Source organism: Macrobrachium rosenbergii, chromosome 55 (assembly GCF_040412425.1).
Source record: "Macrobrachium rosenbergii isolate ZJJX-2024 chromosome 55, ASM4041242v1, whole genome shotgun sequence".
Lineage (NCBI taxonomy): Eukaryota > Metazoa > Arthropoda > Malacostraca > Decapoda > Palaemonidae > Macrobrachium > Macrobrachium rosenbergii.
Window position 1 is genome coordinate 78094077 of NC_089795.1, and position 27657 is coordinate 78121733.

Here is a 27657-nt window from a genome sequence, read left to right on the forward strand (position 1 = left end):
ACACCACTAAACCATTGGCCATGAGTAGCAGCCAAGGTCACCTTGAAAACTTGGGTGATCAACTCTGCTGAACACTTGAAAAAGAACAGATCAAACAGCAGAAAGCGTAGAATTCCAGACCATCCCTAGGATAAAGGAATATACCTTCCTTTGCTGTCCTGGGGACTGGGACAGAAGGAAAGAATACTTTAAAACTTCTGTTCAACCTGAAAGCAGAGGTCAAGCACAAGGGAAAATGCCAAGCTTGAGACAATTTTTCCAAAAACAGGAGTAAGGACTACCCCATTCCAACAAGCTGACCCTAGCCACTGCAATAGCCTGACAGCCTGTTCCACCTTGGCTGACAGCTCGATGATGTGGCCATCTGTCCAATCATGTGTCTGCCAATGCTAATAACATGAAGCGATAGTAAATCCCAGAAACCTCCAAGGACAGCAATGCTTTCCACATTCCCAAAACATTGATATGTAGATGGTATGTATCCTATGAACACAAAACTGACTTTAACAACCCTCAAGTGTCCCAGCACTCCTTCAATGCATGAGTCAACCAATGCATTTCATGAGGGATACAGTTCAGTGAACTCCTCCTCTGAGGTTTCTGTCATTCCGTCACCATGCTTCTGTGATCTTGGCACCATCGGAGATTAGTGGTTGTTTGGAGCTGACAGTGGTGCCTTAGCATCACCAAAGTAAGAGCATGGGTCTGCTCATGTGAAAAAGAGTTTGAAAAAGTTTCTGAGAGACAACAGGCGGTTGAGGACAACATGCCAAAGCTATCTGTTTGTTACTGCCATGAGAGGAATCAGAGTAAATACCTCTCTGAATATGCTGTGCTTACAAGCATACCCAGGTATTTGTTTGCTACTTGGGCATGAGATCCAACCTCTATCTATTTGCCCAGCTAGGTCAAAAGGGTGTAGAAGGACTCTCTTAGGATAGAAGCGTTTGGAGGACTCCAGGAGAAACTGAATCTGGACTGCAGATCCTACCTCTGCAAAACAAACAAATATGATGAATATCAACAGCATGGAAGGAAATACAGGGACCACACACTATGTCGCATTCTACACATCTCCACTGTTTGATCTAATTCTTAGCCTTGTGAACAATATCCGTTCTGAATACATATTGCAATAAGTCGCAAACACACTCCTCAACAACAGAATACTTGGCAAAAAGCTTGAACTGGCAGTCAGAACAGAGTAAAGAAAAGATGTCTACACACTACAGTGGCCAAAACAAATGTCCTGAGTTACTTTAGATGAGTGGTTGTAACTCCCACTCACCCACCTACCACAAATTACCCACCTAGTTATCAATCTTCAAAGACTGTTTCCAGCTTGTGCCAAGAACTCCTGTGTAAAAAACAATGGCTTGTATTCTTATAGGAACAAATATGGATTGAAACATTATAGTGTAATGCACAAGAAAATGTTATAACTAGCATAAATCTAGAAAACTCTGAGCAAAAATTACAATGGTAACTGGTCCTGACGCTATCTAACTTGCTTTTAAAAAGAGCTATACAAATACAGTAAACACAACCAAATATATGACATTATACTCAGTCAATAATCACATTAGAACAAATTAAAACCAGATATTGGAATCCTTTGAAGATGATAAATGACATGAAATGAATATAAAAAAATAAGAAAGGCAAAGTGAAACAATGTTGACAAAGAGCAACTCATGCAAATTTGCTTACAACCAGACCAAGCAAAAACAAGGGAATGGGGGCTCAGTACTTGCTTCAAAACTTACAATGCAGGAATGGGGGATGCTGTATTGTACTCACTCAAGATATTAAAACTAACATCTAATATATAGCATGCAGCAGTTCACTTCATTTCCTAGACATGAGAAATACAGCACACACATAAACAAAGAATTCTTAATTCAAAATAAAGTTTATGTCAGTCCTAACAACTATGTGGCTTTCATAACAAAAATAATCACCTCTGAAATTTTTTCTATTCCACCCAGTGTTTCTATCATGTTGTCAACATTATTGACAAGCCCAGGATACTCTACACACACAAACTGACGCAGTTTTCCAGAGCCACTAGTTGATGATTCGCTGGCCATCTTTCAAAACCTGAAATATAATGGACAATAGAGTATTTATAGTACTCTGCAACAACTATAAAATAATTCAGGAAATTCTTTCATATTTCAAACAAATTTTTCAAACTACACAAATCATATTAAATTCCCAACTATAGTACTGTTAAAACTGGGGCAGATGACTAAAATAAAGGATATTTCCATAACTAACAGGTGCATATGGCAACTATAGTGAGGTGTACCGGCCTGTAATATGCCCAAGTACCAGTAACTGCTGAGAACAGCACACCTATTTTTCATTCAAATTACACCACCGAAAATTTGCACCTAAGATGTGTAAGCAATTTTCATTTCTTGACAACATAAGTTTCCTGAACTGACTTACTAAGTTTATCTTCATAATGCAAAGTGTAACTTCCTGGCATTTTAAGGTTTAACATGTCAATTTGATTTTTTTCAGGTTACAATTTGTCATTATTATAAGCCATAAAACTGAGCAGACTGATAAGTTTTTTTTTTTTTTTGACCTGGGGTATTACTTCATTGTTATGAAATGGTAAAAATGTAGTGATCATTCAGATGATGATACTAATGAATCAGGTAAGCCAAATTTTGTATGCTTTCTTTATGTTATAATGAGAGAAGTTCAAGGTTCTTCAAGTTACAGGATATTGAGAGGTTTAACAGTCACACTGTAAGGCTTAACAATCTAAGTGAGATTGAACTCAGCATTAAAATGTGATTTGTCCTATAGTTTTTGGTGTTCTAAATGATTTTGATGTTAATTTGTTGGAAATCCTTACTTAACTCCATTTACCCACCCTAACATCTATCAATTTAAATTACTGAGCTGTGGCAAATACTGATAAGAGGTAAGGTTAAATATTTAAAATTTGTTGAAATAATATACATCCTTGTATATACCATTACCAAATATCTTATAGTCCTCTAAAGCATGTCAGGTTAGGCTGAGTGAAGGTTCAAAGGAAGGGGTAAAGCATGCCTCTCCCAAGGTCAGATAAGGAACTGGCCCTCTAGTTTACATTAGAATGATACCTGGATTTTATTATCGCATTCTAGCACTCTGGTAAGAACTAGGTAGATGGGGAAGGTTCCAGACTACCCAGATTAGGTAAGCATGCTTCCCTGCATTTTATTCCTATTAGTTCCCCCCCAAAACCCAAAAAACCCAAATTCCCACTGGAACTCCCATTATTGTTAGACACAGGGGGATATGGTACAGGTTAACTAGTTTCAACATTACCTATGAAAATGAGTAAAAGTTAAAAAAGTTATGCAGGCTAAGCCTATTTCTGTAAGTCATGGCCTGCTTCAAAGCAGATCAAAGACATATTTCTTGAGATGATTCTTAACATAAACTTTTGTTAACCTAACCAATCCCAGGGCCCTATGTAAGGCCTTTTGCACTGACAGGAGCAAGTTCAGTTAATGAAAAAATAATGTTCAAAATGTGCAAAACCTATGGATGTTGATAAAGATTGGAATGATACTAGTAATGTTAGTGTTACAATTTATGGCCTTGACCTGATGCTTTTAATTCTTGGCCTAGGTTGTTTTGGTTAGGTAATACCAGTGGTCTACCATGTGTCAACCCAAAAAATGGTAAAAAAGTACAAGATGACAAAATCATTCAGATGGGCTTAAAGAAATCATAATTTTGGGTGTGTTGTCCTGTCATTCTGAAATCTTGACTACAGGGGAAGAATACAGTTTCCGTTCAGACATGTAGTTAAGCACTGGTTATGACATAACCAAAGCAACCTTAGCCTAACCTTCCTAGGACATTCCGGCTTGACCTAACCAGACCTTATCTTCCTAAACTGACTTAAGGCACCATGCCCAGACTTGGCCAGGGATATATGGTTGTATCAGTCATATCACTCAGATACATTCTGATTGGTTGGATTTATCTAATCCATCTTCCTAGGGCATGACTTGGCTCAACTGGGCATATGACTGGGCGGATTTACATTTCCTGCGACCGGACTGAGGTGCCACAATATAGCAACCTTAAGTACTAAGGAGGTGAGAACAGTGACACACAACAGCCATCCGAAAAACTATAGGAGCAAGGTTCTGAATGACAGGGTTCACATCAAATCGGGATTAAGGAAATGGAATAATTTTACTTTAAACCATTACTGCATTGTGGACTTCAAAATATAATTTCGTTACATTTGAATGTGTGCTTTCAACATTTCTACCATTTGTTTCATTAAAATATGAATACTTTTAGAGATGTTAGATCCCACTCTTATCCTACAATTCTGAGGACCAGAGTGGAAAAGTGGGTGGGGGAAAACAAAACAACTGAAACACATGGACTTTAATCCCACTGACACTTCTTTTCAGATTAAGGTGAGTTTCTATAATGTTTTAAAACTAATATCATACACTAGGGTAATGACCTGGTATCCTAGCTTAGGTTAGATTAAATGTGGGTTAGGTCATTTGATAACAAAATGAACATCAGAAATGTTCAAAGCACACACTATGCTAAAAAAAAAAATAAATAAATAAAAAAAATATGAAAATCATATGGTTTAAAGTAAAATTTTACTGTAAAATCAGAGGCCAACGATTCTATGGAAATCGACTGTTTGCATGGCTTCTTGGAGGATTTAGAATGTGCTGAACAACTTTTACTCAATAGATATTTTTGTTTGTTGAAAACAGTAAAGAATTTGAGCCTATTTCTATAGCTTGCAACTCTACCCCATCATATCCTGACTCCTCCATCCCTAATAACCACCAACATGACGATGTAGCCTATTAGCCTATGCTACCCAAAAATGAATGTCTGTATCACACAAAAAACCTAAATTTCCAAGCTGAACTCGATTATGGGGAGCTATTAACATTTACAGAATATGGTATTGTGTTTATTTCCACCATAAAGGCATGGTTAACTTAGGCCTAACCAATTCCAACACCAATGAGGGGGAAGAACCCCACTGTGAAACCATCCCACCCAATAGCCCTAGGCTATCTATAATAAATAGAGCCATTAACACAGAAGTATGCTTATAGGCTAAAGTGGCATAATATCCTATGGACTATTTAAATAGCAACGTGAGTGGGTAGAACTTTACTTCAGTTGCCCAGCCTGATTCCCGCCAGTCGCCGACCGGGACATGTTACCGCATTTTTGGGGGGGATGGGGGGGCTAAGCCCCCTGGCCATGTCAAGGCACGTCGCCCTACGTTAGGTGGGGTAGGTAAGATCTAGTTAGGTCAAGACCTGACATTATAGGAAAGGTTATGTCTGTTTATGTATGTGGAACCTGTCCCGGTCGACAACTGGTGTGAATATAGGCCGCGCAACTATGTACCAAGTACCAAAAGGGGGATCTAAAACTGCTTGGTCCATGTTTCCAGTGTTTAGTGTTACTTGGGGGGGTGGTTTCCAGGTTGGGAGAAGGCCCCCAGGCCAGGTCAGGGAACGTCCCCCTAAGTGAAGTTAAGAAGGCATGGTCTAGTTAGGCCAGGACATGGCACCAGAGAAAAGGTAGTTTGTTTTCGTCGGAGGAACCTCTTCCCTTGGTTCTAAACTAGTTCCAACTAAAGTAATTATAGCAAAACATGAACTTACTGACTAAAAAGACAGGGAAATAATCAAATTGCCAACCGAGTCGAGATACTTACAGAGAATTACCTTCATACAAGGTTGAATTTTCTGGCATTATAAACAGTGTGTTTGTTTAGATGGGCAACATCACAAAAGGCAGCGATTTGCTCCTTTAGCCAACGCAATAAATTGGGGTGTCATGATCGAGCTTAATCAACAATGATAACTATGACTTGGAAAACTCGCTTAAAACTAAAAAAAAAATTCTTTAACATTAATAAGAGTAACATAAGTTCTAAGTAACGTAATTTGCGCTTTGGCAATGGCTGCCCTTTGTACGTGGGACGATTGTCATTCGCAATTCGTTCTCGAGTAAATTCATGGTTTTCGATATATAATGGAATATTTGTTAGTGTTACTATCCTTACTAATTCAAAACATGCACACTTTCTCATTAAATGAATACCACCCTCTCTCCCACGACATTTTTCTACACACGGAACAAGATAAAATTCATGTGTAATTATTCATTATTATTATAACTAAAAACGGTGATAACTTCAGGCATGGGTCTAAATAACTCGTTAGCTTTATTAGGAAGCTGCTACCACAGAGCATCTCTGGATTTTAATCTTTTATTCCATTATCAATTTGTTCATTAACCTTTCTCTCTGCATGTATTTCCCAGTAAAACGACTGACTATTCTCCCTAAAGTTCTCACTCATTTTCTTCCCCTAATGTCATTACTTGCCGTGCTTTTCTCTCACAATTTTTCTTGATTAGCGTGTCTAGCCTTCTGCATCTGGGACGTCATTTAGGGGCCTGGGGAGGCAACCTTTAAGACTCAGCAGCCCCAAGCCTCAACTGGCCCCTCACCCCACCAACCCCCAAGTAACACAGCTGGTTTCCATTATTCCTACCGAAACTTAAATGTGTCATCACATTGTTATATCTGTCTATCTATCTATCTATCTATCTATTTTATGTGCTACAAAAAGCACATAAAATAGCTAAAAATAAAAAAAACCCGAGGTGATTAGGCTCGCTTCGCTCGCCAAACCGCCTTCGCTCCAACCCCCAAATCAAAAATCTGAAATGACGCCCCTGTTCTGCATACCTGTTAATGATCTTTTCTGTCACGCAATTTCATTTCATATTTTCTCACCTACTCGAGCCCCCTATGTGTCTTTAACCAATGGTTCATCCCTACTCTTCTTATATATCTTTCTTCTAATCAAATTCTCTGTCTTAATTACACTTACAGGCACGTTTTCACCTTTTCTCTCTAACTTAAACTCATATTAATTTTGACTTTTACCTCAAGCAAGTAATGATAAGATCTGAGTGTACCTGCTCCTCTTTTCACCATTACATTAGTAACTTGCTTTTCTATCTCCTCTTCTACCACATCACTTAACATACTAATCCTCGATATTTTCTCTTTCCTAAAAGCATTTAAGAATATTCCTCTTTGAAAGTGTAAGTTTGAGCATTCTTGTGGAAAGGGACTTGAGAATGTCAGTAGGGCAATTAAGAGCTGAAAAACTGAAAGACTCCAAAAATTTATAAAACTCCAAGTGAGACACTGCAGTTAAAGAGATTGAGTGGCTAATCAGGATTTGTAAAGTATGTCTGAACGAGGGAAAGGTTATGAAGGCATGGGCAAGAAGAAAAATTGTTCCACTGTCTAAAGGTAAAAGTGATAAAAGCAACTGTAGTGATTACAGAGTTACAATGTTACTTAGTATAACATGGAAGGTGCCAAAGTAGGATTTCGGTGAAAAAAAGAAACCAGAAGACGGAACTTATACGGGAAGAACCGTGTTGTTCTAGACTAGGAAAATGGTGTAAGGACCAAGTTTTTTTAGCCATGAACTTAGAAAACGTTTATGCATGATAGCAAGGCAATGCAGTGTGTTAAGAATGTATGGTGTATAGATAAGTTTTTTTTTGGAGTAACTAAAGTTTTTGTCATGGAAGCAAATTTTCTTTTAGACGGGCAGATAACTGGTTTGGTGTACAAGTGAGTTGAGACAAGGGTTTTCTATTACTCAATGGCTGTTCAATATCTTTATGTAAGGAGTGATGTGGAGAGTCAGAGCAGGTAAACAGTAGATGAAGATGCAAAGTAGTGGGATACACAAATCAGAAGAAAATAGAATGTGGAATGGTTGATGTTCGCAGACGATACAATATTCATTGGGGATAGGGAAGGGAAACTAAAAGCTAGTGAAATAGACCGCAAGTGTTTGCAAGGAGAGAAGACTGAGAGGAAGTGTGAGCAAGAATAAGGTTATGAAAGTAAATGGAAACCAGGAAGAATGGGAAATGAATACCATACGGAAGGTGGAAGAATGGAAGCGGTAAATTGTTATCAATATTTGAGAGAAAATATAATGGACGATCGTAAAATGAGAAAAAAGGGAGATTGATAATCTATGAAGCGTGCATGCTGAATGCAAATGAACGCAATACGACTGAAGCTATTGAGATGAATTTTTTGCGTAAACTATATGGAATAAAAATTGGAAGTGTTAGAAGTGTGTACAGTAGATAGGTATAATATTTTTTGAGATGGCTTCGTCATGTGGAATGAATGGACGGTAAAAGATCGATGAAAAGAGTATAAAATTCTAAAGTTTTAGGAGTGAGGAGGACAGCAGGAACTAGAAAGGGATTTAAAGATGGGGGAGTACATGAAAGGTAGAGGTGAGTGATGCAGTTCGACACGATATCTATGAAGTCACCACATGTACGACTGTAAGAGGTGCTGCTACCCCTCCGTTTCTAATAGATAAGATTTCTATTCCCAAGCCCCGACCTCTTACAGAAGGCAGGTTACATCAAGTGTTCACTGGATGGCTCCCATTCACCTGCTGACCAGAATAAGGTCCACAGAGTAGACCTGGTATTGTGAATGTGTTCGTACAACTGGACCATATATACATGAATAGATACGTTAAGAGAGAGAGAGAGAGAGAGAGAGAGAGAGAGAGAGAGAGAGAGAGAGAGAGAGAGAGAGAACAATCAACAGCAGACTAACATTACTAAAAGGCTGACGGAAATGTGAGGGAGCTGAATAAGTGATTTTTTATAAATACAAAGGCATTGTTAAATTTAAGAGGACTGAATAAAAAGACATTGTTTAAAAAATAAGAAATCCAAGAGTCCAAACTGATAAAATATAAATTAGAGGTCATCTGAAGTTGAAATTATATTTCGGGGGAAGATAAAAAGAAATGACTAAAAGAAAGAGGGTAAAAATGAGAGTTAGGCGACTCTTGTTATCAGTTTGATACATTCTTGACTATATGAAACGAATTATTGTTTACGTTTCTGATTGGCATAAAAAGGCACTATATATGAGTGACCATCCACCAGCTTTGTTTCTGTGTGCAGAACCGTGACCTGTTGCACCTTGCCGTTTATTCGACTAACGAATAAATAAAGCTTAATAATTCATTCCGGAGAAAGAAATGAGAGAGAGAAAAAAGTATCTCCCCACCATGACCTTAATTTAAGAAATGACGAAATCAATTACTGATGCGGAACTGTGAAATCGCGTTGTCAAGACAATCCCCAATTTTACGGATGCGAGAAATTAGTAATGTAGATGAAGACGTGAAAAACTGGCTTCTCTGTGTGCAATTCTGATGGCAGGAGAACGAGAGATTTTTGCTGTGGTGAACAAGGTACTACAGTCAGAAATCTATTTTTCTTTAATAAATTTGTTACACTACAATCATCGATGAAAGGACTAACGCTGATTTTCTGACTGGTTTAAGTTAACCTGCCTCCACAACAGCAAAGGTTGTTGACACCCAAAATGCAACATATAACAAGAGTAGGAAACACAAAATTTCGTACTAATTGTCTCTCACTACACACTCATACAAACCGATAAACAGTAACCTATAATGATTCAGTTAACTGTTGAGACATGTATAGAAACAGAAGAATACTGGTTGTTTCCAACTTACGTATTCAGAGCAGTTACTATCTTAATGGAGCCTTACAAAAGTGACCTAAATTCACCTCTCTTTGATATGTGAATAAAAGATGTCTGAGAGATGATACGAGTAGATACTCTTTCATATAACTCTGTTTAAATTATATGACATCATATGAATTCTCATATAAAATAGGCCGTTTATTATAAAGAGTATTTTTTACAAATTATTTCTTTAAAGTGACGACATATATTTAAAATCTTCATAAAACACTTAATCCCTATCATTAGCAATATAATTTACACATAGTCTCTTTAAAAAGAAAACAGACATTCCAAACTCACATGAAACATTTGTCCCCTATTTTAAAATAATGTTTTTAAAATTACCTCTTCAAACTGACAAGCCATTTAAAACATTAAACCTTAACAGTAACAGTATTATTTAAAAGATGAAAGATATTCAAAATTCACTTACAACATTAACCTCTACAATATACAGCATCACTTACTAATTATCTCCTTTAAATGACAATAGGTACAGCATAGCATAGTAAACGATACAAAGTAAAAAAAAAAAGTGACCTAAATAAATAAATGTTACAGCAGTAACAACTGCTCTTTTTTCCCGGTCAACAGGTTATAAACAAGGCTTACGTTCCAGCAGACGAAGTTTACTCTTGCAAGACTTGGCATTAACTTATTAAGCCCATCAATAAGTGAGACCACTGGCGTGCGAGCAATTGCAGTATGAGACGGGGAATCACCGAGTTCGAAAGTCTGAAAAAAAATTACAGTACAGCAGCGTTAGTCACGCCAAGCACGAATAACCATGAAGAAAAAAAGTAAATTTGGTTATATCAAAAGGGTTAGAGAAAAGAAATCAGCATGCGAAATGTATAAGGGAACAGATATATTAAGATATGATAAAATATGGGGAAAACACTGATTTATAGGAACGATTCGGAAGTCGAGGAGTAGGTTTCTATTCCACTATTCGTGCACTGAATAGCAATTTACTGACGGCAAAAGTATCTAATAAGAAAAAGGGCTTTCTCTTTCTTGCGTGGTAATTAACTGCTTACGAACATGACACAAAACAACTAAATAGATATAAAGGAAAATAATAAAAAAGGAAGAAAGAGTTAACACTGCACTAAGCGAAAAACAGATGCATAACATAAATGATCCAAATGAAAAACATGGGATCCTCTTCTAGTGTATAAAATTTTCTACCTGTTGCGGGCTATTAGATTGCTATAATGCTCTTTAGCGGCGCTGCAAATTGGTCTCGACTGCAACAGCTGAAAACAGCTTATAGTGGTAGATATCATGCCTTGAAAAGTTATAATGGAATTAGTACACACACACACACATATATATATGTATATATATATATATATATATATATATATATATATATATATATATGTATATATATATATATATATATATATATATATATATATATATATATATATATATATATATATATATTCTATTCTACATATATGTATGTGTGAGTGTTTACATGTATGTGTGTCTGTATGGCTATAATGCAAATAGGAAAAGTGAGATGGATAAGAGAGAAGTGAGAAGAGTATAAACGGAGATAATGGATGAACTATGGGCTAGGGTGAAAGGAGTGGATAAGGAGCCTGTAAAATGCCATGATGGGGTCACTAGGACATATGGGAGTGTTTGTGGGTATAGGAGGGTAGTAGGATAAATAAAAACAGGAAATGTTGGTATGAGAGAATAAAAAGTTTAGTGAAGAAATAGGAGATTATTTGAGGTGCAGATGCATGTCTGAAGAGAAAACCATATGCAGTCATACAGGAGGATGGATAGGGTAGTCAAGAAGAAGGTGAGAGAGAAGGAGAAGGCAAGTGACAAATATAGAGTGAAGGTGAATCAGAGCTTTAAGGAGAGCAAAATGTTCTACAGGGAAGAAAATGCAGAGACAGAGGTTAGTGAACAAATGTATCTCAATATAAAAAATGCAAATCGAGAGATACAGTCTGAAGTGCAAGCAGTCCTGGGTCAACAGAGCATTTTGCAGAGTTGTTTAGTGTAGAGGATATTAGAGAGGCAGAGCTGACTTACGTAAAAATGGAAAAGGTTACTGTAAGGTTGAGAATGCTGATGGAAGTGACTGATGAGGATTTAAGGAGGGCAAGTAAGAAGTTGATGGTTTCTGTTGCCCACAGATCAATATTACGGTAGGTCTTGTGTCATTATGTATTCCATGAAATATGTAACGATAACTGAAATTATCCATGAACGTAGAAGAGACAAAGTTAATGTTGACAGGGTTTCGTCAAGTGAATTTGCAGTAAATAGCGGGGTGCTGCAAGGTAATGTTATTTCATCTTTCCTGTTTACCCATCTCAAAAATGGTATAAAAAAAAAAGATTGTCGGAGATGAAAGAGAATATTTAAGTTGCGGTAAAGACATAAACTCCACAGATTTAGAATATGCAGATAATGCTGTTTTATTCAGCAAAACGCAAAAAGATTTACAAAGCTTGCTTAACAGAGTGCAGTGTATCATATATATAGAGATGGGATACAAAACAAATAAAAAACCAGAAGTAATAAGAATAGAATATGTATAAAGGGATGACATACCATTAGATGGAGAAAGGATTATTGAGGCTGAATCTTTCAAATGTTTAGGAATAATTATTTCCAGTACAGGTTACCTTAAAATGGAATTTAGCGAAATTCTAAAAATGGCAAATAAAACATTTGGCAGGTGAATATGACAGGGAGAGCCAATAAATTGAAACTGCATGCAAAAGATTATACATAAGTCTAGTGCAATCTGTACCGCAATACGGACATTAACCATGTTAAGGCAATAAACTATATCAGAAAGATGTTGTCCATTTGAGAATAAAGATTTAAGAAGAATATTAGAAGTCAGACGGCGGGACAGAGTTAGAAATGAAGGAAATTATGGAAGTTCCATCTGTAGATGAGACTTGAATAACGAAAAGGAGCTGGAGATGGCTTGGACATGTCCTTCGTACAAACCCGGGGGGTTTGTATGAAGGATAGCGTCAGCTTATAGGCTCCTGAGGCTACCGGAAGAGTTGGAAGACTCATATATACTGGATGAGAATAATGAGAAGGTAGGCTGGAGGTGAGTGCAGATTTGTGGAGTATAAAGCACATGATATATATACATACATAATATATATATATATATATATATATATATATATATATATATATATATATATATATATATATATATATATATACATACACACACATATATATATACATATATATATATATATATATATATATATACACATATATATATATATATATATATATATATATATATACAATCAAATATTTGAATCACTGTTCCCAATTTGAGCAAAAACAATCTAATGCTTTGCAAAACATTAGTCTACCTGAGATTACCTGCATCAATTCTGAGTCATGCTCCCACGTAAGAACTGTAGAAAAATGACATATCATAACATTAAATTCAACTCACATTACATTCGTCGTCTTAATAACAGAGAGTACCTCATCTCATGAGTTCCTCGGAAGAATATTTTATGTATCCACACATCACTGATGATAATCCATGTACCTACTTCGTTCCCAAAACCACTATGGTCAGGGCTATGATAGTGAAGTAACAGAACTACCATTACAAGAGTCGACACATATTAAAGAAAAAACTGTTAAATTTCACTGGCTTAAGTTACTTGACCGATATCTTAAGGCAATGTTAAGAATGTCTGTAACCTCAAACTCTTGTTAATTCCTGAGCACGATCAGTTCTGCGATTTTATTTTATAGAATAAGCATTGTTATAATTTGTCAAACCATTTCAGAATTACGTCATTTTCATGACTCATACAGCTCGGTTCGATGGGGCTCACTTTCGGTTGTTACCAGATACGTATAACTGTGACATAAATTCATTATGAAGTCTTGTTTTTCTCTACCTTTTATAACTATCAGAACATACCTTTGCTAAGCTTTTGTCGTTTTTACTTCTGGATGAAAAGGAAAACTCAAAAAGTTATTTGACATTATGATCTATTCTAAGACAATGTAAAAAAAGGAGCTTTTTATCATGAACTGGTTTAGCCCAAAATTTGTAAGACTTTTCTGTCGGACCCCTTCCTATGTTGAAGTACAAATACTAAGTTTACCGACGAGAAAGGCAAGCAGTCATTTGAATCCACGGCTGAAGCACCAGAAGCCATGACGCCCCTTTCAAACGCAACGTTTAGAAAACTGCACAATATTGACCAAGAGTTCTAAGGGTGCCAGGCTATGCCCTGACACAATTGAGACTTGAATTACACTCCAGGCACGGACTGCGTCCAAGCCTTTCTAGTTCACAACGCTACAGACTGATAAAATTCAATCAATCAATCATCGGAAATTGAAGCAGGTATGGTGGAAATTTTGTGTGAGTTGGTCAATGGAGGTCCGTCGAGCTTCAAAGAGAGAGAGAGAGAGAGAGAGAGAGAACCTATAAATCATCATACCGTATAACAGACGCAAGGCTTCGTGGGGGTTTATAACAAGGTGTCTTTACAAGTACAGATTTATGATCAAAGGAACGTTCTTTGTTTTCCTTCTGTGTGAGGACTTTGAAAGCTAGGAATAATGAGCATACGTCATTTCATAAAAAAAAAGACCTAAATCAAAACGTTACGAGAAATGTATATGTTCTTACTAAATACAACAACTCCGGATATTAACTAGCAACATATACTAAGGTTCCTTCATACAAAGATGGCAGCATTGGAAATCATAGGTTTTAAGATTATACTCACATAAAAGTGTATTTATTAAAAATTCTGGGTTTTAAGACTTCCCTCGTACAAAATTCATATTCACTGAAGATTAAAATTTAGTGAAGAATGTCTCATCAAGAGATAATATATATATATATATATATATATATATATATATATATATATATATATACATACTGTACATATATATACAGAGAGAGAGAGGAGAGAGAGAGAGAGAGAGAGACAGAGAGAGAGAGAGAGAGAGAGAGAGAGAGAGCTACAATGAAAACAACAAACACTGAAACAGCTTTGGAAAACAACAAAAGGATCAAAGTTTATATATATCTGGCTCAGCAGTTCCTCGATCTTGATGAAGGCCAGAAGCAAGAAGAATAAGAAAAATTCTCATATGGGTGATGGACTGAGGTTCTCCTCTTTCCCTTCTTACACAATAAACCGGTTCTTTTACTGTCCATGCTGGGCGTCCTAACGTAATTATTCGGGGATATGACCGTCGACTTTGGTAGGGTATGGTAGGAACCGTCGACTCTGGTAAGCTATTGTGGTAGTGCCGGTGAATCCATTGGAATAAATAATTTCCTGTTCATAGATATGGTAATCTAAGCTACACATTATATGGTAGAATGCTTCGGAAGTCTCTTGTGTTTTAAATAGCAATAAAACATTAAAGTGCCTCTTTGCGACGGGTTTAAACACGAGTAGCCTATGTCGTGCTTAGAATAACTCCCTAGTCGTTTATGCAATACGTTAGATTATAAAGCAGCAGGATAGTATTATTAGTGGGAGTAATGGTGTTCAGGCCTGCAAACCTAAGGCTGGCTTAAATACATCCACATAAACTGAAAAGTATCCCACTGTACTTAAAAACAAAAACAAAACATCCAAACAAATGATCAATAACCCAAGCGAATAATAATAAGGGTAATAGTCACATCAACGCACATTCTCGAGTCTTCCAACACGAACAAAGCATAATAGGAAAAGATATTCCAAGTAAAAATCAGTGACGCAACACGGACGAGTTCTCGAAGGCTGTGACGTCAGCGGTTCTTCTAGTGTCAACAAGAACATCCATTTCGAAGTAATTACCAGTTCTCAAACCACACAGCACTACGAGCTTCTCTGCTTACTGGGATTTTCTTTTATACTCTGTATTATCAAGCACGATGCAAAGAGAGTTCGGCCTAAAAATCAAATAAATAGAGCAGCTGGTTTCAATGTCAGTATTTTACATAAAATATTGCACTCCTTCCCCTAATCTATATATATATATATATATATATATATATATATATATATATATATATATATATATATATATATATATATATATATATATATATATATATATATATACAGTATAATTACTGAGTCTTTTCTCTTACTGGCTGAATGGCGCTTGGCTGTCACAAGCCGAGCTAATTGGACATTAATTACTGCCTTAAAAATTTCAATGATTTAGGATACTATTAGGCCGTGTCCCAGTGCAAAGAGCAACGAGAGGGTTGTGGACCCCGTGGTTGGAGGAAATGTCCCATAAATGGCGGATGTGCCTCTTCTCTTGAGGCCCCTGAAGTTTTTTTTTTTTTTTTTTTTTTTTTTTTTTTTACGAGACATGCGTGGCTGCAAAACTGAAATCCAGTCCAGCAAGAAAAATGTTAATGGACATATTACCCAAGTATTACAGCCACACACCTTGAAATGAGGCAAGATGAGTTATTCAAAAAATAATGAAGGTTGCACAGAAAGCCACATTCCTGGTGAAGGTATGTATCATTTATCAAACTGGTTCACTAGTGAGTCTGTGACTTCCATACAGTGTCTAAGGGCTTGTGAAACTTGATGAGTACTACGGCAACATCACAATGGAAAAGGCATAAAAGAAACCCTTAATTGCAATGTCCAAAGTAAAGTTTTACCACAGGAAGAGACAGTTCATCTTAATGCAGAGTTGTAGTGAGTCCACGTTGTATGTAAAAGTCGTGTTATTTATTATGAGGGGAAAGACCTTGGCTCCATTCTTTCCACGAAGATTGGTGCGTGAAAAGAATCCCCAATTATGAAGGAGCATCACATTTACGGCGCATTCAGCTTCTTGAGGACAGCCTTGGCCGAAGCTATAGTTGATTCTTTCGAGAAATATTACTGTTCTTTTCTAAGTTCATAATATGGGTTTAAATTTACAGATTCTTAAATATTATGGTACAGACAGAATGAGAACGAGGATAAGTGATAGAAAGTGGCAGCATAATAATGAATATGTCCCACCTGTCTGACCCAGAGATACTACTGGCATGTGTACTAACCGAAATGAACAAGTTTAAGTGAGATTGAAATCGAGTTTCTGTATATGATTTGTGAAGAAGAGAATCAACCTTTTGCTCCTTCAGGATGTGAAATGAAACAATAAACATTCTTGCCACTGTGTTATGAGGAAATCACCAAATGGCCGGGGGCACTGGGTTGGAGCCTATAACCTGTACTCGTGTTTAAAAGAGAGAGAGAGAGAGAGAGAGAGAGAGTATTAAATTTTAGGGTTTTGAACGTGAGTGGCTGTTCTGCAGAAGAAATATATGATGAAAAACATGCTCCTGGAAAGAATGGTGGGTGTTATATCAATTGGTGAAACAGAGAAGGAAGACAGCATGACCACTGTTAAGGTCAAAAGGTCACTGCCTTTGGTTATCTGAATATGAAGTTAAGGGATAGCTGTTGTGTTAGGAAGACTGTATGGGTATAGGAAAGAATACAAAATAGTCTAGAGATTGTGTGGGTAAAATTAGAGTGGTACGAGAAAAATATGCCGGTGAACTGACTAAGTGCTCTAGGGAGGAAAATAAGTTATACTAGAGGGAGGTAAAAGCAGACAGAACAGTTAATTAGCACAAACAGATCTTAAATCAAGAGATACAAATAGAATGATGCTTTCTGAATACAGTGAATCCCTGTGTCAATGGATTATTTTGAAGAGTTGATCAGGGTATATATTAAAAGATATGCAAATCTGAATGAAACAAGATTAGATGGAATTAATGTACATTTTACAACTGTTGAGGATGCAACGAAGGCATTTAAAAGGCTGAAAATGGATAGGGACCACAAGAGATTACAAGTGAGATGTTTTGGTACCGTGGTGGCAGTAGCTGCACTAAGTTTGCACAGCTTGTCTGAATGAGGGAAATGCTCTATAGTAATGGATTTTAGCTTAATGGTCCCTTCATACAAGTGACAATATAGCACAAGTTATTTTAATAAGTTTTCATATGGTATAAGACAGATGACATAATGCCTGATCATGGAAAAGATGGTATACACAAGGACGAAGGGGTATGGATTTTGAGTTTGTATTGAAATAGTTGTTGGACTATTTTGAGTGAAGGTAAAGAGGTGTGAAGGCATACTCAGACCTACGGAAAACTTGGGACGAATGGAGAAAGATACAATAAGGGGAAAGTTGGGATGTAGAAGGTCATTTGTCAACAGTGGTCAGAAGTTTTCATTATGACAATGAGCCTTATCTTAGAACAAGAATACAGGAACGTGACTGGTATAGCGAGGAAGTGAGTCTCGGACAAGGGATTGTTTTGTCTCCATGACTGCTTCACATTTTTATGGATGTAGTGATGACAGATATCAGGGAAAGAATAAGAGATGGAGGTAAAAGTCTGTGGATAAGGAAAGGGCTCATGAATAGAGTACTAAACGTACATGAGGATGAAAGTTACGATACGCTCTAGGAGTGTTCTGTAAGCATATGGGTCGCAAGGAGGCTCATAAGGAAAGTGTCGAATGGTTAGTGCTTTCAGATGATGCAGTGCTATTTGGTTATAATAATGAGTCTTCTACATTTGAAAATCTTTGTAAGACGAAAAAGCTGAAAGTGAATGTTAACGAGAGTTAGGGTCAGTTGGTCAATGGAATCAAGGAAAATGAAGTAAGAGATGACAAGACATATGGGAGAAGAACCGTAGTAGTTGTTTTGTCTAGTTTACTGGTAACAAATGAGATGGGTGATGGTGCGATGAGAGAAGACATGAGCCGTAAAAAAATAAATTACATAGCAAATAACCATACGAAAAGAAGCCTCAAACATGAGGTCAAAGGCCAGACAGCTGAAAATTTAAAGGCTAAGAGTGATTGTGCCTCGCTTGGCTCTGAAAAAGTTGTCTGCATGCAAGCGGGATGTGGAACACTGTACGATGGATTGGGCCTTAAATTTTGTGGAAGCTCAACTAGCATGAAAAAAACTGACACTGAACGTCTACGTTCTAGAGATGAAAGTGAGTCATTGCCTATTACAGAAATCCGGAAGAATCTTACTGATTAAATTTTCTTTCCTGGTACTGGTGAGGGTGAGAGGATGGTATTAACTTTCGCCTATGAAAATTATTATATAACAACATTATAAGTTATAGAAACAGACTAAGAAACAAATCTATCCTAATGACTTTGAAAAAATTTTGTACTATGGGATACAACAAATACGGATATCGTATAGTTTATTCTTATAAACTGAGAAAAAGCATGGGTTGTATATTTGGATGTGAAATATTTTGATTAAATGAGAGAGAGAGAGAGAGAGAGAGAGAGAGAGAGAGAGAGAGAGAGAGAGAGAGAACTTATAATAAACAACCTTTTGTTATCGTGCTTCGAGCAACAGGCAGAAAAGTTCCATAGAACCAGCACCGTCAGAGAGTAAGACTGGACCACTTTCGCTGAGTGATGTATAGAGCTCAACCTCAAATGAGAGTCCACCCAACCCCCAAACCCCAGCTCCCATTCCCCGTCCCAACCTCTCTCACGCTGCCCGCATGCTAATTGCAACGGCCGGCCTGACAAAAACCGGTTTGTGTGTTTGTAAGCGTGTTTGTTTGCCACGGACATGTCTCTGTGTCCAGGACCCGACTCGTGGACGATGTGTCTTTTATGGGCATCAAGTGAACTTTCGAAATGGCTATGGGTTTTGCTTTTGCCCTTTTGGTTCGGGTTAACAGTGCAACGATGGTCGACGTTTTCTTTTGGCTACTCTCTCACGGCAAATTATAATCGTTAATTAATATACAGTATACTTATGCATATTACTATAAGAGACATATATTATGCATAAAAATACATCAGTAACTATGAATGCATATATATATATATATATATATATGTATGTGTGTGTGTGTGTGTGTGTGTGTATTATAGTATATAGCAAAGGCCACAGGAATGAAATAGCCTCTGCTATATTTATGTACATGTATAATTTGTGTGTGTGTGTGTGTGTGTGTGTGTGTGTGTCCATCTTCTCTTGCAAACCGACTGCACTTAGAAAGTTGCAAACTAGGGCACATGTGAAACTTTTCATGAGAATTTTCTGCAGTGCATAACAGTCTGTAAAGTCGTTGAGGCGTTGCCTTCAAGGACAAAATTTGTGCTCAATGATTTCAGACTGTTCAGCCGTTAATGAACCCATGAAATAGGGATAGCAAAGACCGTAGGCTTAAACAACGTAGGGACGTTTTATATGCAACAGGAATACAAGCATAAAAGCGAGCCTCTAAAACACCAAGAGTGCCTGATCCCTCTGTCTAGCTTTTGTGTCTCTATCTCTTGCCATTTTTGAAAAAGTATTTTTTTAACAAGAACTGTAACAGATACTGTTATTTTTCATAGATATGACCCCTACAACTTAAGGGGTGTTATGCATTTGCATTAAACTATACAGAAAAAGTTATCGGTTCTACGGATGGTTTACCTCTCCAGATTCAGGTTTTCCATTAATTTTGAAAATAATTCTGAAATATCACAAAATAAAAACAAAGTATGGTTAAAAATAAGTTCAAAAGTAATCATTTGGTTTTCACTTTCAATTAATCCTGAGTTCTTATTTAACAGGCATGAGTTAGCTGTATGCACCTCACATAGTTTCATTATTAAAAATGCGTGGAGGAAAACCATTTTATTTCTTGCGGGAAAAATAACTTTCCACATAAAATCCAATTCTGCTGAATATTCCTTCCTTAACAGTTCTGGGCCTTTTACAGTTTATTTTTCAGTTCGGGTAATGCTAGCATTCTGCAAGCATGTCTGTTTGTAAGTGTACACACACACACATTTATATACATATATATATATATATATATATATATATATATATATATATATATATATATATATATATATATATATATACTGTACATATCGCATATATTAAAATCATTCATCTATTTATCATATATATTCATAAAGCAACCAACTTTGTATCCATTAAACAAGGTATTTTAATAGTATATTAACATTCACAACATTCATCAAGTACTGCTCGGCAGGTGCTGGACGTAAACCCACCTGGAACCAATATGAAACTATTTTATTGATCACATGATAAAAAATTCCAAAGTTGCCTCTACGAAAGGTTATTTCGTGTATAGTTTGGATTACAAATAGGATAGTATCACGCTTTTGTTTGAAAATCAACATTTATAGCAATTACATGTTATAAGCAATCATAACAGTCCGCTCACTTACTTGTGAAATCATTACCTGTCATAGTTTAATATCATATATGTGGCAACATGCATCATCGAGAATTCATAAGAAATCCAGCACACTTCATAAAAACTAATTTCAAAATTCCACTCTGTGCACAAAATATTCTTTAGAAACACTAGGTAAATACTATTTCATGAAAATAAATATAAAACTACCAAGTTAGCGATTATAACAACATTATACCGCCATGTTTAAGGAAAATGACAAGAAGTTACATATCAACTCTCTTCTTTCATTGCACCGACTTTAGTATAATCGGTTAGTCAAACTACCTTTGCCATACCTCTACTCGACAAGTGTCTTCGCACGGTAAGTGTTAATTTTCCACTAACTCTGCTGACTTTGATGAAGTGCTCAACACCGGTGCAACCTTTTTCTCAACTTTTATTCAGTTGCAAACAGCAGGTGAGAGAGAGAGAGAGAGAGAGAGAGAGAGAGAGAGAGAGAGAGAGAGAGAGAGAGAGAGAGAGAGAGAGTGTGTGTGTGTGTGTGTGAGTCTGATTGCTTATTTGTTCAGATCCCGCCTTAAAAGATGGCACGCTTACAATACCGTATAAGCAAATCCTGTAATGGATAACATGGGGATTTTTAACTTTACACATCTAATACTGTCTCATATTCCAGAGATCTTCTTCCTTCTGCCTAATTTCTGATAACGAATCTTGCCTGTACTGGAAGTCGATTTTCTTAGCTGCCTAGACTTGGCTGGATAGAGCCCATAAGACAGCTGTAAATAGTTTAATTCTAGTAACATGTCTGTTTTATCTAAGGGATTTCCATGTTTCCCAGGAACATCTCTTGACTTTACTATGGACTTTAAACGGCAATATCTTATACACTGAACGGTGGAATACGTGCATGACTCTTAATGTTCCTCCTTCACATTCTGAGGGCACGATTGATGGGGTTCTATCTTGAATACTGCCCAATATAAGGTGCAAATCATAGCTCTGGGTCAAAAACGACTTACAGAAGTTTGAAAAAACATGCTAGTCAGGGTGGCTAACTAGACCAGTTGCTGCTCTTATTGACTAGTTTCCCATGAGACGGAAGCTAAACTAAATGCAATGAAATGTTTCTCTGGCGAAGATTTTTTTTTTTTAGCATTTGTTGGAAGAGAATTCCGAAACGGAAACTTGCATCTCTAGATAAATTTCCAGGTGGGAAGCGTGCCATGGACATGCTTAAAAACACTTAGCATAATTTTGGAAACTTTTATTTATTTACTAATATATTATAGAATGCTACTGTTCAGCATTTTGTAGTGTTTGCTGTTAGCACTCAAGAAATCATAACATTACTCTAGAATGATAATTTTTCAACTTGACTGGAACCACGTCCTATTCACATTAGGTTTGGCTCATACAACTACTTACTAAGCCAAAATTTTGAACCCCTTTACCCGTTCTTCTTCGATTGGTTTGATTTAGTTACATTATATAAACCAAAGAGAAAATGCACAACATGCATTCGTGATCCATACTTCATTCACGTTGTAACGTATGGTTTCATTTGGCTGTAAGGCCAAGCACAGGGACACTTTAGCCATTCAGGGGGAGCTGGGGTGGTTAAACAGCAAGACGGAAGAAAGAAGTGGAAACGGAGGGGCCGAAGGGACGCTGCAAACAAATTTTAGTAATGCCTATAGTTCATAACATGAGGTTCACTGACGGCACTGCTCCCTCAGGGGGCAACGGGACAAAGTAGCAATCACTAAAGTTTCCAGACTGAATGAAATGGCTGTCTCATCTAAGTGGTTAGGCCCATTTCTAAGCAAACAGCAGTTACTTCAAACTTGATTCACTTTTATGGCCAAAATATTTGACTTACAGATTTCATGTAATAATAGGAAGATTGTCGCTATAATTTTTTATACATTTATGATGTAAGGAGTGTTTAGACTGGACTTCATTTAAAGCTTAAGACTGGCCTGTTTGTGTGATCTTTTGTTTGCTTATAATTAAGAACAATCTTCTTTCATTAAGTATGTGGGTGTTAGGATAAAGCTGAGTGGACGTACTAGCACTCTGTCTTCGCTTTCGCTAAATTTTCAAATGTGCTGCTTGTTATTCTGAAGAGATATTCCTTTACATAAGCATTTTATATTATTTTTTATTTCTATGTCATTTACTTGTTCCTTTTGTGTTTACATGCACATAGTAAACGTTAAAATAAGTATCAAAATTTCCTATAACGTTTCCTTTACGCACATTTTATTTTAAAGAACGCAACATACAAACAGTCATAATCAAAATTGACGGGAACCACCGGCTTATTTATTCTCCTTAGCAGGATGCTACTGCTTTAGCACTCTAGGGTTTTGGTCACATCTTCATTGTTTCAACGATGAAGAGAGGCACAAGTTGGTGTGTCATCATTATCAATCTTTTCACACAGTGCACCAGCCAGATGTTTTTGTTGCTTCACTACGTCATACAAAGAATTCATGCACAAGTACTGAAGTTACTGAACCAAGCTTCGTTACTTCATACATATTAATACCAGTGTATAAAGGGAGAGACGTTTCTCATTCCAAGTAATTCTTCGTTGTGTTTTTGTAATACGCTCTATCGGCAGTGTGACTTCTTAGTCTGTCTGGCCTTAGTCTAGGATATCAACGTCACTGCGTATCATAGAAACAACGGACCCGAGCCTTATATATAGAATTGAACAGCCTTCGAATCTAAGAAGGAGCTTGCATATTTCCTTGAATCGTCCTATGCAGGTTTAGCTGTGAATTCCACAGCTTCAGAGAAATCTTTGTCTAAAACTGCACTCTGCAAGTCCTACTTCAATGCAATCCATAGTTCAGTCTGGTTTTGGCTTTACGGTAAGTGTTGTCATATGGTCTCTTTCAGTCAGTTCTGTTTGATTTTGATCACGGCTGCTTATAATCCAAGCTCTCCTTGACTTTAATGTCACCGACTGTTGAGCTGCTCGTTTGAAAATCATTTCATAGGCTCTAATGCAACTCCTTGCATTTTGTCGCACCTACAAATACTCTGGCATCAGTCATAAGCATCGGCAGTCTTTATATTGAAGCTCATGATAAGTGTTCAGTGCTTCTAAACTGCCAATCCTTTGACGCATTACTTTGAAAATTAGCATCTTCAAAGTTAGTGAGGTGGCCTTTCTTTTGTTACCTATGGTGCAGAAATATTTGGAAGCAGCCGTTTAATTTTCTTCCAAATGAGAGGATACTTTAATATCATTCTTTGTCGAATGTGAGGTAATCTGGCTTTATATCGGTTTTGGCTTCAACATTTTCAGCATATACATCATCTTAGTCAAAGGACACTCGAGGAATGAGGATCCGTGTTGAGAGAACGTTGAACGCTGTTGATGAAATATGAATATACAAAGGCAGCATCTATTTTACCAGTTCAAACAGCATTCAGTGACTCCACTTTTCGTAGTGTGTTTAAAAAACGGTACACAATCTCAATGAGTTATATACTGAATCTACTGTACACCACTTAACTTAACTTGAGAGAGAGAGAGAGAGAGAGAGAGAGAGAGAGAGAGAGAGATTTGTCAGTGTATTTTTTTCATTTACAGTGAATAAAAAAAAACTGCGTTATATGGAAAACTTATGATGGTAATTAATAATTGACAATATAAATCGCCAACTTACACCTTTTATTTCGGATGCTGTTTTTCTCTTCACATCATTATTTTTCAAACACTATATTTTTGTGTGCTCTGTCTGCATATTTCGCCAAAACACACCTGGCTCTCACAAAAATTATTGTTCACTACAGCCTGAGGCTGTTCCATCATCATCATGTATTTTATGGGCAGGCACTGAATTTTTCCTTCACTGTAATGGAACGAACATTACAGAAATCCATCCAGGGATAAAGTACCTACAGACAGTCTCGAGATAAAACATACACACACCCACAACAACAGCTAATTCATGCTCTGTCAGCTCTGCAACAGAATCGCTCATTTTTAGCGCTGTCCTGCTATCCCGTACTAGTTACAGAATGTCGCTCTCATATTAGGTGCTGGGGTTATTTCCCCTTTGTGTTCTACCTGGGGTTCTTTCCCACGGAGGCGTACGCACAAAAGTTTTCAGTACAATGAAGAATGGCGTGTCTCGTCGCTATCCTGTCATTTTCAGTTTGTACTGGTTTGGTCCAGAGGAAGTCTCCGAGTTAACACTTCCTACTTCTGTATTCAGTCGCATCTTAATATCTCTCTCTCTCTCTCTCTCTCTCTCATGTTGCTTCAGAATTCTTTTTAAAAAATAAACGACAATCTTCCCAAAACGTATGTCCTTGTAAAAACGAAGAAAATAAATTACAATATTTTAAATAAAAGCATGTGTACCATAAACTTAGTCATGTTACGTAACGCATGGCATAAATTCATTCCCCCAACCAAGGACTAAAATTTTATGAATAAGATACTACTCTAATGAACTAAATGGTTATTACCTAACACAATATTAAGTATGCAATCAATTATACGACAGGTAGAGGATGGTTGGATAACTCGACTTTTATGTGAAATTTATAAATAACTATTCAACGTTTCAAATGAAACACCTGGAACTGCCCAGTGGGTCTAGTATTCCATAATGAACATCTTTTCATCTTTTGAATTATAAACAAGCTTCACTGCTTTTTCAGAAAGCGCATTACGTCTGTAATTTATGATCGAAATCTTTGAGATTCAAGGCCATTATTACCTTCTCCTTTGCATTCCTTGAGGTACTGATACATATCAAAAGATTTGCTATATTTAGTCCTAAACAAATAAATGGTCAAAGATCTCTGAGAGAGAGAGAGAGAGAGAGAGAGAGAGAGAGAGAGAGAGAGAGAGAGAGAGAGAGAGAGAGAGAGAGTCACTGAATAAAGGAAGAAAACTATGCAAGCTGCAATCAGTTAGATGAAGTGTGATTTTCCTAATGAGCTTAACGTCATTTACAATCATTTGCTTTTCCCAGAAACAGTGTTGCTTTATTACGGGAAAAAAATCTGAGATATCCCGTAATTTGGAAGTCTGATATATATGAAGTCTTTACTTACACTTGAGAAACTTGTAAATCTGACGATTTCACAGACATTGAGAAAAACTGAAATCTTTGCATCGACATAGCTTTACAATTTTTTTTATGAAACATTTGTTTTGTTGCAAATTATCATTTACGCAAACGTAGACATTTGTCTCTATTTACAGAATGTGAAAGGGGACAATAAAGTATATTATTAACATGAGCTAAAACAGACAGTGTGCTTTAGACAAAGCATACTATCTCAAATGTGCATCAGAAAGCACAAACAAATAAAAATGACAACCCCAACCACTCGAAAATAAATTGTTTGTAACAAGAGCCACAACAATTCAGAGGAAACATACAATCGCAATTACGCATCAGAAAGCAAAGACAAATAAAAATTATAACCTGAAGCTGGTGGGAATAGAGAGAAATGATATTACAGCAATGCAAGAAGCGTTTAGAAGTAGCCTCAACTGTACAGTGTATAATGATATATGAGCCGCGACCCATGAAACTTTCAGCCACTGCCCGGTTGTGGCCTGTCCTATAGTGTTAAATAAAATAAAATAAAAACTACTGAGGCTACAGGGCTGCAATTTTTTATGTTTGATGATTAGAGGGTGGATAATCAATATACCAATTTGCAGCCCGCTAGCCTCAGTAGTTTTTAAGATCTGAGGGCGGACAGAAAAATGTCTCAATAATTTTCATCTACAGAAAACTAAAATTGCATATCAGGTACAAATAAATGTCACAGTAAATCAAGGGGATGTTGATTAAAACGAGAAAAAAAACAAAAAGAATCTCATCCACCCTATATTTTTACGTTTAGCACTGACGAATAAACAACATTTGCAAAAGAAAACACGCAGAACCAATCAGCAACAATCGAATATATTGGATCTATTTCTGTCAGTATTTTCCTAAACTGAGAGAGGGATTCCTTTCTCAGAGAAGGTCATGGGGACATCCACCACGCCAATATGTTTCGTATTAAGGAGTCTGCTAGATTCACTGAGTGTTTTATTTCCTTCTAAAACCAATAATTGTTAAGTTTTCTTGCTACCTATACATCCTTCCCTTATTAACAAGGCAATCCTTACTACCAGAAAGGTAGGGCAGCATTCTATGTATTTTCCAACTCTATCTCTCTCTCTTCCTTCCCTTACTTAACTAACGAAGCAACCCATTACTACCTGAAAGGCAAGGCAGCATTCTATGTATCTTCTTCTTCTTCTTCTCTCTCTCTCTCTCTCCTTCCCTTACTAATGAGGCAGTCCATGACTACCTGAAAGGCAAGGCAGCATTCTCTCTCTCTCTCTCTCTCTCTCTCTCTCTCTCTCTCTCTTATTTCCCTTACTAACGAGGCTTTCCATGAGTACCTGAGAGGCAAGGCAGCATTCTACTGTACGCATTCATCTCTCTCTCTCTCTCTCTCTCTCTCTCTCTCTCTCTCTCTCTCTCTCTCTCTCTCTCTCTCTCTCGCTTTTAGGAAGATAATTAATTCCATTGCCTGTTTCGTCGATCCCCCCTTAAAACAGAGATATATATTCGAAACATACAAAGTCTTTCCCAAACAAAACAGCAGAAGACCAGCTGCGACTTTCTTTTTATTTTTTCATGCCAGGATACCCACATCCCGCACAAGTGACAAGTGACGTGAAAAAATGAGAAATTTTCTCTTTCCGCGCAGTTCAGCG

At 36.9% G+C, this 27657-nt stretch overlaps 1 protein-coding gene across 3 annotated transcripts in view; it reads right to left on the reverse strand.

Moving 5' to 3' along the window:
- The window catches only part of l(2)37Cd (general transcription factor IIIC subunit l(2)37Cd), a 72694-nt gene that overhangs the window by 16142 nt on the left and 28895 nt on the right, over positions 1 to 27657 (reverse strand). Inside the window, exons 2-3 of one of the 3 annotated variants that reach the window (XM_067099031.1) lie at positions 10265 to 10387; positions 1962 to 2100 (exon numbers count right to left, since the gene is read on the reverse strand). In XM_067099031.1, the coding sequence (XP_066955132.1) occupies positions 1962 to 2090 (129 nt within the window). In that variant the 5' untranslated portion in view covers positions 2091 to 2100; positions 10265 to 10387. Of the gene's footprint in view, positions 1 to 1310; positions 1358 to 1961; positions 2101 to 5734; positions 5912 to 10264; positions 10388 to 27657 lie in introns of those variants that run through there. The other 2 variants (XM_067099030.1, XM_067099032.1) reach the window with 2 other exon arrangements.